The sequence below is a fragment of the Dendropsophus ebraccatus genome, chromosome 9, assembly GCF_027789765.1.
Source record: "Dendropsophus ebraccatus isolate aDenEbr1 chromosome 9, aDenEbr1.pat, whole genome shotgun sequence".
Classification (NCBI taxonomy): domain Eukaryota; kingdom Metazoa; phylum Chordata; class Amphibia; order Anura; family Hylidae; genus Dendropsophus; species Dendropsophus ebraccatus.
In genome coordinates, this window is record NC_091462.1 from 17949785 (window position 1) to 17966350 (window position 16566).

At 42.7% G+C, this 16566-nt stretch overlaps 1 protein-coding gene across 1 annotated transcript in view; it reads left to right on the top strand.

Moving 5' to 3' along the window:
- Positions 1-16566, top strand: part of ARHGAP15 (Rho GTPase activating protein 15) — a 454227-nt gene that overhangs the window by 252215 nt on the left and 185446 nt on the right. Inside the window, exons 8-9 of the mRNA XM_069985075.1 lie at positions 780-878; positions 3226-3343. Of these exons, the coding sequence (XP_069841176.1) occupies positions 780-878; positions 3226-3343 (217 nt within the window). The remainder of the gene's footprint in view (positions 1-779; positions 879-3225; positions 3344-16566) is intronic.

Consider the following 16566-nt stretch of genomic DNA (forward strand, 5'->3'; position numbering starts at 1 on the left):
AGAATGGGGCATGCGTCATTCCTATCTAATTATAAAATAAAATAACGTTTTCCTTCCAAGCTTAAAGGGGGTTGTCCAGGCTTAGAAAAAACATGGCCGATTTTATCCAGAAACAGCACCTCTCCTGTCCTCAGTTTGGGTGTGGTAACTAAGTTCTATTGAAGTCAATTGTAATATCGCACACAACCTGGGGACAGGGGTAGCGCTGTTTTTGCAATAAGGGTGTCATATTTTTCTAATCTTGGATACCTCCTTTAAGTGTCACACCTCTCTCCTTCTTCCCTGTTTGGCTTATAGCCTCGCATATCAATCATACAAGGCTGGGAGGAGTGGGGGAGAAGAAAGTGAGCATGTTGCAGCTCAGCACCACCGTCATGACACCTGAGCTTGGAAGGAAAATGTGATTTTATAACTAAAAGACAGGTATCCTTCGCTTTATCTCTCTTTTTAAGCTATCTGCCCATGTCTGCAGCTCCGAGCATCATATAGAGCTGACAGGTTTCTGGAATATTGTATTCCAAATGAAATAAATTCTATAATGTCATTGCTTTTGATTATATTCCTATTCCATATGTACTTTTACTTTTTAGTTTATATGCTTTCTATGCTCCATTTAGTGCTATTACTGTTTAAAAAAAAAGTTGTATAGATTATCCAAGTGAAGGCTCCTTGTGCTTGTTAGTACGAATAGTGAAGGAATTCCCATGGACCAGACATGTTTGGTCTAAATAAATAATCTTTCAGCAGTCCACTTGCTTACAATAAAATTCTCTCCTCAGATCACAACAGAATCAGGAAATGAGTTCCTTCTACAGTCAGACGCAGACGTTACCGTAAAGGAATGGTTCTGCGCCATCCGAAACACAATTGACAGCTTGGTATGTATTACGTTGTTACCTTTTCGAGAAAGAGAGAGAGGTGGGGGGGGGAAGTTTTCAGAAGTAGGCCGTGTTTATACAGTTTGGTGGATGGCTGAAATGACAGATATGCAGACAAAAACAAACAACCAGGGCCGTCAATAATGAAATAATTGCAGCTTGATTATTTGGAGAATTAGTCATTTGCTTTGACGTCCTGGGAAGGGCTATGTTCTGTAGGTGACAGCTCTGTAAGGTTGGTAATACAGAAAAAACTTCTGTTCTGTGACATGGACGCCATGGTTTGTATATCACGAGGAGAACGTTGTATTGAAGGAAGAGGAGGGGGTGTAGAGTGTTGCAAACCTTGGTGCCCTTTATTAGGTCTACTTCCAGTAGCTTATAGGTGAAGGACTTAGAGGCCGAAGCTTAGAACCATGTCTAGTGCTGTCCTTTTGGAAGACCCATACTCTGTCCATGATTAGAGATGAGCACAACTGGAACATGCTCGGGTTCGATCACTAAGTATTTGAATACCCGGAAACTGGAAAGAAAGGAACGGCTGCACATCCCATCTATGGCTGACACTAATGCCGCTTGGCCTATATTAAAAATCAACACCAGGGTGTCTGTATATGATTTGATCAAGCCATAATAGCCCCGTGTACCAACGTACAGGTCCTCTGGTTCACACGGGTCCCTACGCTAACTCCACACCGTGTCGGTCAGTGACCGTCGCCCCCGCAAAGCGTGCACGTGCAGGGGAGGTGGGGCCATGGAATGGCCCTGCAACCCACACTTACCACTTTGAATACCAGTGGCTGAAGAAGTTGAATGCATCCCTAGGGAATCTGGGAAACATGGATACAGCCCATGGCTGTATGCATGTTTTTCAGGACTCCCTAGGGCTGCACCAAACTTCTTCAGCATCTGGTATTTAAATGCCGAACGATCAGACTCGAGCATGCTCCAGTTGCGTTCATTTCTGGCTAAGATATAAATACATGGTATTATGGTCAATCCAGTTCTGTGGTCATCAATAGTTTGACCCAATTTTATTTGTGCACCAAAGGGCTGATGGAGAGACCTTAGGCAGTAGAATTAGAACCTTGATGAAGAGGAAGAACAATAAGATGAAACTGGGTAGTGACAACTGGAGAACCTTATTATAGGGGTTATCCAATCCGTGTTACACATACTGTTAGATGTTACTAAACTACCCCCCCCCCCCCCCCCCCCCCCGCGCAAATAAAATAAAATACAGAATCAGGTTGAAGTGTGCCACTATGAGGATGCAGGGGTTGTTTCAAATAGCCAGCTGGGATCTATAGCACCCTGGGTGGAGAGTGGAACCTCAGACCCTGGGCACCCCTCCACCACATGCAGCAGTGGTAATAAGGTGGTGGTGGTGGGGGGTGTCTCACAAGTGTTACGGGTGCCTGGCCATTGGTAACTTGAAACGCTCTTAAGGCTGAGCTGGTGCACGATGCTGGGATGCTGGGTGCAAAAAATGCTAAGTCAGACAGCAGTGTAGTTCAAAGGGTTCTCAAGTTCTCAAACAGTTTCTAAAATTTTTCAATCTCTGGGGTGACAGAAATGACATTGGATGTCTCCTGAAGAAGAGATCTGGACCTGAAGGTTCCCTAAGATACTAGATTGCTAAGAGTTTGTTGACAGCAGTTAGGGCCAATTTACGGCTAAATCTTCTTAAGGCCCTTGCTGCATATATAAAAAATATTAAAGATTATATTTACTTTTCTTGGCTCCCTGGTGTCCTCTTGGCTTCCTCTCCTCTTACCGCAGCCTTCGCTGACACTTCTGACATGTCGCTGCAGTGACAGGTCGCATAGCCAATGTCAAAATCCCTTATCAAAGTCTTTGATCAGCTTCAGAACCAGCAGGGAGACGGGCACTTCACTCCTCTCCATCCAGTTGCAGGAAATAAGGCTCCATTATAAGTCTATGTAGCTCATCTACTGGAACTTGATGGGGACTGCTGCCACCCAGGGAGTAAAGTGCACAGCAATGTGCTTCTCCCCACTCATTCTAATGTTCCTTCTGAGCACCCAGACCCCCAACAGATCAAAACTTTTACCATATGCCTATGACAATTGAAAATTTTGTGAAATAACAGGGATACACAGGCTGCCAGAGCAATGTGTTAGCCAAGTGTGACTGTTTGATATAATATGTATTTCACATGTAGAATATAATCATTTTGTTTGACATTGTATTTCTTTGTATTGCTATTATATGTGGTTGGTGCCAAATCTAATCTAAACTTACCCCACACATGTAGGATTCACAAAAAAAACCTTACATAACTATTAGGGTCATATAGTATCTACTTTCTGGATGTGTCTTTCAGGGGATAGGGCAGCCATTTTCAGCACTAAGCCTTAACGTCCGGAAGTCGGCCAGCTCGGAGGTCTTACATCAAGGGAATGGACTGAAAGAAAAGAAGAATGAGCAAAGGAGATCCCTGGGTGAGTATTCTCTATTATTATTAGAAGTAGATGTAGTATCAATTTTATTAATATGATCTCCCATACAGCCACCCCTCATTACAATAAAAAGGGCTGGGAACAGGTTGTAATGACTTACAATTATGGCAGTCCCGACAGAGCTAACAATGACTCTTAGGCTTGTATACATATATAAGTATTTAATTTTTTGGTGGGTTTTTATATTAAGGCTATGTTCACACAACGTAAAGCTACGGGCGTAGTTTTGCGGTGTGGAAAATGCCTTATTTGCTATGGGATCCCAGCCAGAGCGTACACACATCATATACGCTCCGGCCGGGATCCCATACGCCGCCGGAAAAAAACTGACAGGTCAGTTTTCTGCGGCCGGAATTCAGTAAATTCCGGCCGCAGAAAGACCTGTCAGCTATGGGAAGCTCTGCATTAGAGCTCTGTGGCCGGAAAGATCACTTGGACGGCCGAGATGACCCGGTCAGAGACCGGCCGTTCCGTGACCCCGACGGCCGGTCTCATATGTAGTGTGAACATAGCCTAAAATTATTGCATTTTTAAAGCGGGGGGGGGGGGGGGGGGGCGACAAACAGGAACATTACAAGATCAGAACACAATACATGGATAAGATGAGGAGAGAGGAGCCTGCCCGCGAAGGCTTACAATTAGTGATGAGCAAATGTTTGTATGTTTGTGGGAACAGGACGCTAATTGTTCGTGTTCGCCGATCACAAACAATTTGTTGGGTGATCGGAATGGTTATATCGATCATTTTCAAAAATATTCAAACATGCGAACGTTTATTTTGCAATGTACCCATCTGCGCAATTTACGCTTTACACCTGATAATCTGTAAGCATGTGTGCAGACCGAAACGTACGCCTCTACTGTACGTTCATTATTTGTTAGTGAATGTTAAACGGACACAAACATGAACCGATCACAATCATTTTTTTTTATGTCCGCGTTCGGGATCCGGCGGGATGTTCGCTCATCAATACTTACAATCTATGAAGTAAGTGAAGAGACAGAAGGTAAAGTGCAGCCAGTCAAAGTGTGAATTGTTATAGGTTATAGCCTAGCTTGAAGAGATGGAGTTTTCAGGTTACTTTTAAAAGTCTTGATGGTGGATGAGATCCGGATGTCTCAGGATAGAGAGTTTCAGAGTATGCGGGAGGCTTAGGCGAAATCTTGAAGGTGGTTGTGTGAGGTAAGACCATGGGGAAACATAAAAAGAGGTTGTTGGAAGATCGAAGGTTGTGTGAGGGGCGGTAGCGGGATATCAGGTCAGAGATGTATAGAGGGGACAGGTTGTGCATGGCCTTGTACGTCATGGTCAACGATTAATAATTAATATGTTGGTCAATGGGGAGCCAGTGAAGGGATTTCCACAAGGGAAAGGCAGAGGCAGGGGCGAGGGGAAAGGTGGATAAGCTGGGCATTAAACTCCATGGTTATTGCTATGCTTTGCCTGCACTCCGGCTCTGGTACCTGCAGTGTCTTGGGCCACTGGTTGCACCTGGCACTCTGCCCCCCGTGCTTCACACTTGGTTGGACACCACCAGGCTGCTGCCTTTCTGGGTCTTCATTACTAGAGCTGAACATGTGTCTTTCTTCAACCTATTTAAAAGGCCAGTATGCCTATAATCCTTCCCACCTATCCATGGTTGGCACGGATATTTAAAAAAGACCCATCCTACATCTTTTACCCGAGTGATGTCGATCCTGATACATTTTTTATTATGTCAGTCGTACCTGCTGCATTCTCAGTAGAAAGTGTATTAGGCTCTCCCGAGACTCTGACAGATGATGTTGGCGGAGATAGGGGATAGGCGTGGTAAAAGATCACTGCCTGAGCCACTTTGTTCTCTGACAGATCTGACAGAGTGATCTGGAATTGAACCGTGCCAAATGTTCCCGTGTGTGGGGAAGACGGGAGGGATGATTGCCAGCCATTGCAAAGATGTGCTACATTGATCTTTACATCATGTGTATCTTGACCTAAGCTTGTTTTCTGGATTATGATTCTGCCTTAACCTTTTCCGTACCATACTGTTCTTCCTGTTGCTGACACAAATTGCTAACCTGAACCTGTGCCACCCCCTCAACCATCAGCTCATACCACCCGCCTCATCCATGGATTTGTTCTGACTCTCCAGTGTATTATCTGGCACCACGCACTGGTACCATCTGATCCACTGAGCCAGTCACTACCAACACTTTTAGAAAGACCCGGTATCCTAAAGCACCAGAAGTCAAGCTCCTGGAGTGGGATAAAGATTGCTTACTTAGGCCTTATGCACACGTTCAGTAATTTTTTCTGGTCCTGAAATAACCCACTAAAATTTACGGATTGGACATCTGTATTGCATCCGTATTTCCGTAAATTCATTTTTACTACTCCAATGCTTTTCAATGTACTTCATCCATATTTTTTTACGGAAATACGGATGCCAACATGTTACAATCCGTAAACAATTGATTTCAATGAGAGGATCCGTAAAAAAATCAGGGTCTGCACCGGGTCCGCACTAGGATTGATTTTCATCCATTTCTGCTAGTGTGAATAGCCCAATAGACATCAATGTGTACTAACTCGGATCCGTAAATACGGATCCGTAAATTACGGAATGTGTGCATAAGGCCTTAGACTCCACTCTCAGGCGTAGTCCAAAAACATTAAACAATCAGGAAATTCTGGGAAATTTGAGCTAAACATTTATAAGAATAGTCATTCGAACTGGTAAGGATATAGGCCAGGGATGGGGAACTCTCGGCCCACCAGCTGTTGCAAAACTACAATTCCCATCATGCCTGGTGAGCATGATGGGATGATGGGCATAAAGGGAATTGTAGTTTTGCAACAGCTGGAGGGCCGAAGGTTCCCCATCTCTAATATAGGCCATGTTATCATGTACATTCAATGGCTCCTAGACCTTCCAGTTAATAGGTTAGAAGAGATTACATTCCCTTTGTTCATTAGGGCTTTTGATTCCAATTTGCCAATCCACCAAATCAGATGACCTGCTTAGCATATGCTGTGAGCTTTCTTACGACTTCTCAATCTAGAGCTATTAGGGTAACACAGTGGCATTTTTTGGCATAATTTGGTTTTCCACTTTCCCAGGCTAGGTGGCCTATAAGTCTTAGTAGAAGGAATCCAATAGTCAATGGTGGTAAAGTATCCTTCAAATTTATTACGAGTTTAAGTAGAAACACAATGGGGGAGATTTATCAAAGGGTGTAAAATTTAGACTGGTGCAAACTGCCCACAGCAACCAATCACAGCTCAGCTTTAGGCAGTGCTGAAAGGAAAGCTGAGCTGTGATTGGTTGCTGTGGGCAGTTTGCACCAGTCTAAATTTTACACCCTTTGATAAATCTCCCTAAATGCTTTGACGCTTATGGTGTAGACTTGATAAAGACCCTAGCAGTGGAAACTTGTACTTGGTCACACAATAAATTTGAGGATACTTTACCGCCATTGATGCTGTTGGATTCCTTCTGCTACTTTAAAGAGTACCTGTCATTAAAAATAATGTTGGACATGTTATTAGGCATGTTAACAATAATTGATCACAGTGGTTCTCTCTGCTGAGACCCACTGCAATCAGGAGATATAGCCAGGGAGAGAGTGTGGGAGCAGCGCAATCCATTCCCCTGCTGCTCACTAATTCCTACAATGTAGCCTCATAGACTTACATTGTTGGAATTAGCCAATCTGGAGATACAGCCATGGAAGGGACTGTCCGACGCTATTTCCCCGGCGAGATCTTTTGATCACAGTGGGTCTCATCAGTGAGACCTGCTATGATCACTAATTTTTGATGACATTTCAAAAATTATTTTAAATGGCAGGTACTCTTTAACAACTTCTTAAAGATTCAAAAATTAGAACTTGTTTTGAACCTCGGCCCCACTAAAATCAAACCGCTATTTCTAATCCTCAAACTCTTTCATTTAAAATTATTAAGAAATTTGCAGTTTCCAAATCTACATGAAACACTAAGAGCATATCGAATTTATCTTGAATGTACAGTATCATAAGCCTTAATGTTACAGTGTTTATTGCATGAAAAAAATAAATTGCTTTTTGGAATAATGTTTTAATGATCACACAACCGAGTCCGATAGCGTAGCCAGTACAGCATGGTGATGGAGCCAAAACTCACTTCTGAATATTTGGCATGGAAACACAGATGACACATTGTTAGCAATTAACAGGTGGCTCTTTCATTGTCCAGTTTGCCTATTCCAAAAATTGGGATAATTCAAAATATAAATTTTTAACACCACAGATATTTTGCATCCTACACACTTATCTGTCCGTGATTATTAGCTCGTATTGTAAAAATGGTCAAATAATTCAAGGATATTAAGTAAAAGGGATAAGTGACCCTTATGTGACGTCATCTTACCATGAAAATGCCAATGAAAATTAAAATTCCAATTCAGAGAAACAAAATTTTCTATACCTATATCTAAAGATACAGTGAAATTCTATTAGCTAATCCAGAATAATCTGATGTCTGATAATATAAAGCTTCTACCTTTTATGCTGACAAAGGGTATGTGCACAGTGAGTAATTTTGACGGAAATTCCGTCACGGAACTCTTAGCTCGCGCCCGCTCGCAGACTGCGGTGGGCACGCACGTCTCCGCCCATGTCATACACTCCATTCTCTAAAGAATGATGAAGAATGGAGTCTATGACACGGACAGAGACGCGCGCTGAGAATTCACAGACGAAGTTTCCGTCAAAATTACCCTTAGGGTATGTGTCATGGCTGTACGTAGGGTAGCCTGAGAGGGGGCAGGGAAGGACACAGATATTGAGCCCTAATCTGTTCCCACCAGCTGACCCTGCCTACTTGCCTCAACAGTCCTAGCTGACTGCGGACAACCACGGAGACAGCCATTACTTGCAATAAGGTAATACAAAAAACACGGACAAGACAAATTTACATACAAGGGATATTGAACAGGCCGGGGTCAAAACCAAACAGGAAGCAAGGCTCAAAATCAGGAACCTAGAAAATCGTCAGGCAAAAAAGAGATAAGGTCAAGAACAGTCAGGAAACCAGAGATAGGAGACAGAGAGAGAACACGAGATACGTTAGCATGCTTCACAAAGAAGACGAATAGCTGGCAAAGGGTTAACAGATTAAGGAAGTATATATGTTGGAGGTCAGGGGTCCGGTCCAGCATGTGAACTATGAAGTGGCCAGAGGGAACTTAGCAAGGAGGAGATGGGTGTGGTGCAATATAAATACCAGAGTAGATAGAGTTGTGTTCACACTGGAGCAAATGAAACACAGAATGAGCACTAATTCATGGCCAAAATCGTAGTCTCGGTCATACCTTATGAGCCAAGGACCATGCCAAGGTCCCAACAGGTACAGTCATGACAGTATGTTCACACAACAATTTTTAGAATACGGTTGTATTTCGATAATTATGGCCGTAAATTATGATCATGCCCTTTAATTATGGACTAATTTTTCACGTCAAAATGCAAGCTGTCCAAAAATACTACCAAAGAAAAGACCCTAAATGTGAAATTACACAGATAATTAAAGTGAAACTATCAGCAGGTTAACCGAATATAACCTGCTGATACCTCTTTAGGCTATATTCACACAACGTAAGTTAAGTATTTATCACGGTTGTTGTTGCCGATTTGCAACAACGGCCATGATTACTACTAAACTTACATTGTGCTGCAGGTAGAGGGAATCCCGGCCAGAGTGTATACACATAGTATACACTCCGTCCGGGATCGCTAGTGGCCTCACAAGATACTGACTTGTCAGTTTTGTGCGGCCGCTATTCATAGAATAGCGAACGCACATCTCTGACAGGTCACGCAGTGGAGAGTGCGGCTCCGGACGCACTCTCCATTGTGTTCAATGGTAAACTGGGATGCAGGTGCACACGGATGTGCCCGCATCCCAATTCTATAGAAATTAAGATCATCGGGATCATAAGTTTCTTACCTTCATCCTCTGCACTGTTTCTGTGCAAATTGTAGTTAAATCTGTAGGCCAGTAAGGTGGATTGGTGGACTGGAGGTGGGGCTACAGCCCCCAGTGCACTAATCCACCCTGCCCCCTGTGCACCAAACCCCCTTATTAGTCTACAGATTTAACTACAAACTGCATGGAATCTACGCTGAGGATGAATGTAGGAAGCTTACCTTCACTCTCAGCACCCCCTTTGCTATCAGCAGGTTAGATTTCAGGAGATATCAGCAGGTTAGATTTGCCTAATCTGCTGATAGTTTCCCTTTAATATGAGATTATCACTACTCCTATTACAAAAATGCTGTATTTAGTATATTAGGATGCCAGGGCGATCAGCTAACATACAGCCGATTTTTGCCATGGGAAGCTCTGTTGAGCCAAGTATTTGCCCTGCAGTGGCCACTATAGGGGAAATATGATATTGCATAGCGGTATTTCAGATGATTTGCTGTCCAGGTAATACGAGGATGGCTTGAATCCACCAGAATAAACACTTATATAGACCTCTCCCTATAATACTGTATAGATCACTTTCATGCAGCCTCTTCTATATCATGGCAGAGAGAACAGGAAGTCTCACCTCAGTTTAAGGCTTAGTGGTGAGAATGATAACTGCAAGGTTTCATGAATATTTTAAAATATAGATAGTATAATGGAAAATTAGAAATCTCTTAACTGTCTGAAAACTAATGTTTAACACAGACGATAGAACAATTTCTGATAATACATTCCCTTTAAGGGAAAATTTTCTAAGACTTTCCAACCAGTCTGGCTTACGTGCCTTTTATACGCACCATGAAAAGAAAAGGCGGCTCCTTAGAATACAGAACGGCTGTGTCCTCTGAAGTATTATCTTTATGAATGTAATTTGTGATTGTGTGTGACTCACAATACAAGCAAAATCCCTGAGTTAACCAAAGACTTTTGGTTTCATGGGAAAAATCATAGGTTTGCAAAGTGCTGAACTCATATAAATATAAATATACTTGTTTACCGGTTTTGTTCTGGAGAATTGTAGCTTTCAAGATTGCTTGTGTTGGCTTAATACCACAGCTTCATCATCCTGCTCACGTGATGCTTACAGACCAAGACAGTGTAACCCTGTATGGGGAAGCTACAACTTGGTCTACAGACCTGGTGGAGATAGGGATTGATTAAAGTTGCTGGGGGGCCCTGGGCACAAAAATTTGGTAAGGATCTCCCTCTTCTGGAACCCAGACACAATAAGATCCCCCATTTCAGCTACATAGAGGAGAGGTGGGCATGTGACCCTTTCTACCCAAGTCTATAGAGATAAACCTTTCGGCTGGATGTGATCACTGCATGGTCATGGTCAGCTGGAAACTTGGGGAGTAGAAGTCTGCTGGTTCACCAAGATAGTGAAGATCCTGGGTATGTGTCCAATATGCCCTTTCCATACAGTCTGGACCTGGGTAGAGTAGTCATCTACTCAACTTTACGGCAAGTAGATTCACACATTTTATTATCAGAAACTAACCTAAAGGGATATTCCCACAATATAAAGTTACCCCCTATCCTTAAAGGGGTTTTCCAGCACTATAAAAACATGGCCACTTTTGCCCCGCTCTTGTCTCCAGTTCAAGTGTGGTTTGCAATTAAGCTCCATTTACTTCAATGGAACTGAGTTTCAAACCCCACCCAAACTGGAGACAAGAGTGTTGCAAAAGTGGCCATGTTTTTGTTGCGCTGGATAACCCTTTTAAGATAATGTATAACAAGCTGATCGGTAGAGATCTGACCCCACCTATTTTAATTATGGAAAGAAAATTATGCACCGTGAAAGCTCTGCCAACACTTTATTTATTCTCTACGATGCTGACTAACATTGGAGCACACCATTCATTCCCATTCTGGTGGAGATTCCAGATTTAATAAGGGTCAGACCACTCAGTCTCTTTGGCTATGTTATGCTGTCGTCAGCAAGAGTAAGATTCCCCTTTAGAAAGGATAATACAAACTACAATTTTTATAAAATAGGCAATGTAACAATAAAAAAAAACTTTTGACACGTCATAGAGACATGTAAAGTGGGCTGCATCTAACTTCTTCACTTTGGAAGGGTGCACTAAACACGCTTTCTCTCATCTCTGTGTTTTGCGGTAAGAAGACAGACTTCCAATGTAAGTGTACATTCACACATCTGTATTTCCATAAAAATGAATAGGTCCGTAATCTGTCGGCAGCTGTGGTCAAATTATGGACCCATTAATTTCTATGGTCCTATTCACTCACCCGTAGGTGTTATGGATCCGTGTCAAGGCCTTAGTGAGGACCACAGTTATGGTGTGGAGCATTAGAACCTGGCTTAGGTCTTTGGGACCCTTTTAGTCACTCAAAGAAACGGTATTTCTCTGCTCTTTCTAGTGATTGGTTAGTCAATCTAGTGATTGACTGGTCAAAAGTTTTTACATGTCTCTATGACATATCAAAAAAGTGAATTTATGTTTTGGTGATGATTTCCATTTAAAGGAGAAGTCCAACTAAAATTTTTATCAAAGTATTGTAATGCCTCCCAAAAGTTATACAAATCACCAATATACACTTATTACGGGAAATGCTTATAAAGTGCTTTTTCCCTGCACTTACTACTGCATCAAGGCTTCACTTCCTGGATAAAATGGTTATGTCACGAACCGACTCCCAGAGCTGTGCGGGCTGTGGCTGCTGAAAAGGATGATGGCAAAATGGAAATCCCTTTAAATGCAGTAAATTTTATAATGTGTAGTCTTAATTTATGTTAATGAAGCTGTGGATTATTTAATGAGCGCAACTCGAGGGTGCTCAAGTCCGATTGTTCGGCATTTAAATACTGGTGGCTGAAGAAGTTGGATGCAACCTAGGGAGTCTGGGAAAATGTGGATGCAGCCTATGGCCTATGGCTGTATCCAAGTTTTTTCAGGACTCTCTGGGACTGCAGTCCAGTTTCAAGAATAATTCATGGACATCTCAACTACAAGTAACGACTCCTTTTTCTGTCCTTGATCTCCAAAAGTCCAAATTTATGGTGATTCGGTCATAGTCAATGAAATTAGGATTTTCTTCAAACAATATTGTTTTGAGATTAATATTTTGACTTAAATTTATATGATATATTCAATTAAATATCAAAATATACAATATTTTTGCAAAAAAAAATCAGATATTGTCAAAGAATGAAGTTTTGTTACGGGTTTTTGGCTCAGTGTGGAAAATACTGTATGAGCCAAAGAGTATTGGCTGTGACAATCCAATATGTCCCACAGTACAGATTGGCAAAATGTTATTCTGATTTATATTATGTTTTTATTTTTTTTCCTCTTTAAACAAAATACTGGTGACTAATGGTAGTGGGAATGTTTTTTTTTTATCTTTCATCTTTTTCATCGTTTTACGATATGGGGATAAACAGTGGTGGTCCTGATGCTTATTATTTGTGGTTGTACCAGTGCTAGTAATAGTATAGTAGCGGTAGTTGTCGTAACAGTTGAAGTAGCAGTTGTTGTTGTTGTTATATCAATATACACTACTCACAAAAATGTTGGGATATTTGCATTGCGGATGAAATTTTTGGAAAACATAAAAGTTCACACTCCAGTGACTTAGTGTCTGCTGAGACATGGCATCCCACTCTTCTTGAGGTCATTGAGGTTCTAGGTTACAGATTTATGAGCCTCTGCACAGTGACTCTCTGTGGGATTCAGGTCCAGATAAAATGCAGGACTCTACATTTGAGGTTCCCCAATCTCCATCAGATGACCCTAATGATGAGATCTTGATGAGCTGGACCATTGTCATCCATGAAGATGATATTAGGCCTGTGTTGTTCATGCAGAGGCACAATGACTGGATTAATGGTTTTATTCAAGTAGTATTTACTGTAAGCTCTACTCACTTCCTCCTGTACCCTTCCTCCTGTACCCTCCAGACCCTTCTGGTCTACTCATCTTATGGGTTCTGTGCCCTCCAGACCTTAAAGGACCTGCCCACTCAGCCAAGGTGTGGTGTCTTTCCTAAGTCACTGACTGGCTGAACAGGTGTGTCCTGTCCGAACGAGATGATGAACCTGGAAAAAGCAAAGACTAGCGGAGGACTGGTAACATCAGCTGCAGGAGACAGGAGGAGGTGAGTAAAGTATGTTTTTTATATTTAAGCCACCTGCAGCCACAAAGAAAAACTGGAGCGGGACACCACTGCAGTCACTGATTGGCTGAGGGGGCTAAATCCCATCCGTTTATGACTTGTCAGCCGAGTTGTGACATTGTGAAAGATGAAGTCCAGTGGGGTATGGGAGCCCAGTGATGCAGCACAGTGCAGGTAGGGGGGCCGGTTAATGTTCTGCATGGGTCGCCAAACTGTGGCCCTCCAGCTGTTGCAATTCTGCGTTTCCCATCATGCCTGGACAGCCAAATTCAAAGTTTTAGCTTTAGGCATGATGTCAATTGTTGTTTTGCAACAGCTGGAGAGCCGCAGTTTGAGCCGCAGACCCATGGTGTACTGTCTTCATCATTCCCCCCCCCCCACTGGAGGTAATGATTTTTCCACCTCCGGAAACCCATTAAAACCAGTCTATGGGGTCCAGCTTATTATGGCATGTACCCCCCCCCCCCAACTAATCCCGAAGATTTCATAAAGCCATTGATTTCCAATGGTACCACCATCCTTAACCACCATGATCCCAATCAACAAACTCTATCTAAGCTGAGGTCACCAGAAACTATCAGGACCCAGCTCTTTGTCCTTTATCTTTAACCACTCAATGCCCTAATTCCACCAGTTCAACTATATTAATGTGAATATGAAAAGAACAAAAAACCCTATCTATATAATGCAGAAGTCAATATGATAGAGAGCCTTAATTTCTTTTATTTTCCGAGGCTTTTATTTTGCTAGCAGATGTTAAATTTGGTGCAGTCATATCACAGCTGTGTGGCTTCAAAGCTCAATCTGGGTTTGAGTATGCAAATAGGCACATGAATATACGCCTTGCTTCCGTTATTCCACAATCCAGCGCGCTAATATATATTGTATATGCAGTATGTAAAAGAAGCTGATATTATTAAGATAATGCGGCCATGTAAGTGAGGTAGGCGTATTTCCCAACTGGCGCACAAAAGAGGCAAACGTTCTCCTTCACAATTTAGTTTACTAAACAAAGCTGAGATGGCGGTGGAGAATGCTGCTATATAGAACTTTCAATTCTCTTCTTTCAATCGTACTTCAAAACACAGCTGTGCTTGTCCTCACACCATTGTGTGCATTGGTATGCAAATCATTGGGATGCATGAGATATTCCACTTTCTTTCTTTAAAAGCTGCTCAGTGCGATTGTTATACATCCTCGTTCCTGGGCGCTTGGTGTCAGGCCAGTTTTAGATAGTGAGGTAAACTTCGGAGTTGGATCTATCATCACACCTTGAGGCCTTTCATGTTTCACCTAGGAAAAGTTCGAAAAAGTTCTCCGGTAGAAAAGTAACTGACATCCATTGGATTGTATTTTTTATATCTCACAGATGAGCAAAACTCATTGAGCAGCAATTTATTTCAGGATTGATATCTTAGAATTGGCTCACAGAATTGACTCCGTCTAAATAAATTGGGTCCAAAGAAAAAAGTGTCCCAAAACACCAAGTATGACACTCAGAGGTGTCCAAGGTTTTTTATTCTGTGTAGGATAGGGATAAACTTTTCAGGATAAAAGTGGTGATGAGGTATTCTAAAGTTTCGCCACTAGATGTCAGTATTTTCTATGTCTCTGTATTGCACAGCTGAAGCCAGTAATGGGTTAAGGTTTTATGTATACCATGTGTTTATTATTGACCAACAGGAGGTGCTCTTTGCTTTCCAGCCTATCTCTTTTCTTCTTTCTTCTGCACATGCTCATCCCCACCACTCACAGGTAGGCATACAGAGGACCCTGTAGGAGGAGTTACATGGTTGTGGAAATTCAGTTAATTTCTTACAAGATTCTCGGAGAGGGAAGACGCAAAAACAACTGTTCCTGCTGTAGTTAAGCCAGGGCTTGGATGATGCCAGGACCCCTGTTGGGGACAACAAACTCAGTTGAGTATAGAGACCAGAGTGTATAGATGCAGCAAGAGACCAACAGTTCTTTCACAACTATTACTGTATCTACTATGCAGTGCTAAGCACTTTAAAGGGAGAGGTCATCAAGGAACACCCTAACCCACACCAAGAACACATTTACACAGAGAAGGGCAGTATCCTGAGCACAAGAGGAACTAGCCTTGATAGGACAAAGTTACCGTAAAGAAGGTCTATGTATCCTATCGCACAGTGCAGGTAACTGGGACACCCCCGGACACTTAGCTACACCCAGATAACCATACCTTCGGCTTGTAGTACCCTGACAGGACGGCTAGTAAGACAAACTCTTTAAGGACAGTTTTATATTCTGGCTTATACAAAAACCCCTTCACATCAAATTGACATGTCCCAACAGGCATATAGAAAAAAGAGAGAGACAGGTGTGCATATGGCAGTAGAGTACTGAATCCTTGGAATATACACATTCATCTATACCAGTTGTATTGCAATATGTTTGTTCTTACATAAGGTCTCCATTTTGACTCATAGGGAGCATATCCCCTCCTTCCCCACACCCATGACATTTATATGTCCTAATAGGTAATATATGCAAAGAAAAAAAAAGGTGTCCGTGGAGCCTTGGTTCCAAATCTCAAAACATGGCAACAGCCAGATATCCCTAGCCTGTTGCCAAAGTGTGCCTCCAAATGGGGAGATCATCAAAGCACACTGATAAGTAGCCCCTTAAAGGGAACCTGTCACCCCCCGTGCTGGGGCAGAGCCCGGCCAATCCCCCAGTCCCGCTCCTGAACCCGGTCCCGCCACCGCGATATCCCCGTCCAAAGTCATTCTCTATGAGTGTTGGACTCGACTCTGGGATCGCGCACGGCTTCGGACAGGGATAACGCGGCGGCGAGATTGGGTTCAGGAGCGGGACTTCGTGGGATGGGTAGGTATATGGGTCTGCACCTGGGGGGTCGGCCCGGCTCTGCCCCAACACGGAGGGGGGGGGGTGACAGGTTCTCTTTAAGTCCCACTCGGTTTTCAGTATTGTAACAGCTCAGGGAGATCAGTGAAAAAATTTCAATGAAGTACTCAATTAAGAGAACATCAGTGGTTGCGAGTCTGAAAACATGGAAATAGGCAGTTATCCCTAGCCTGTTGCC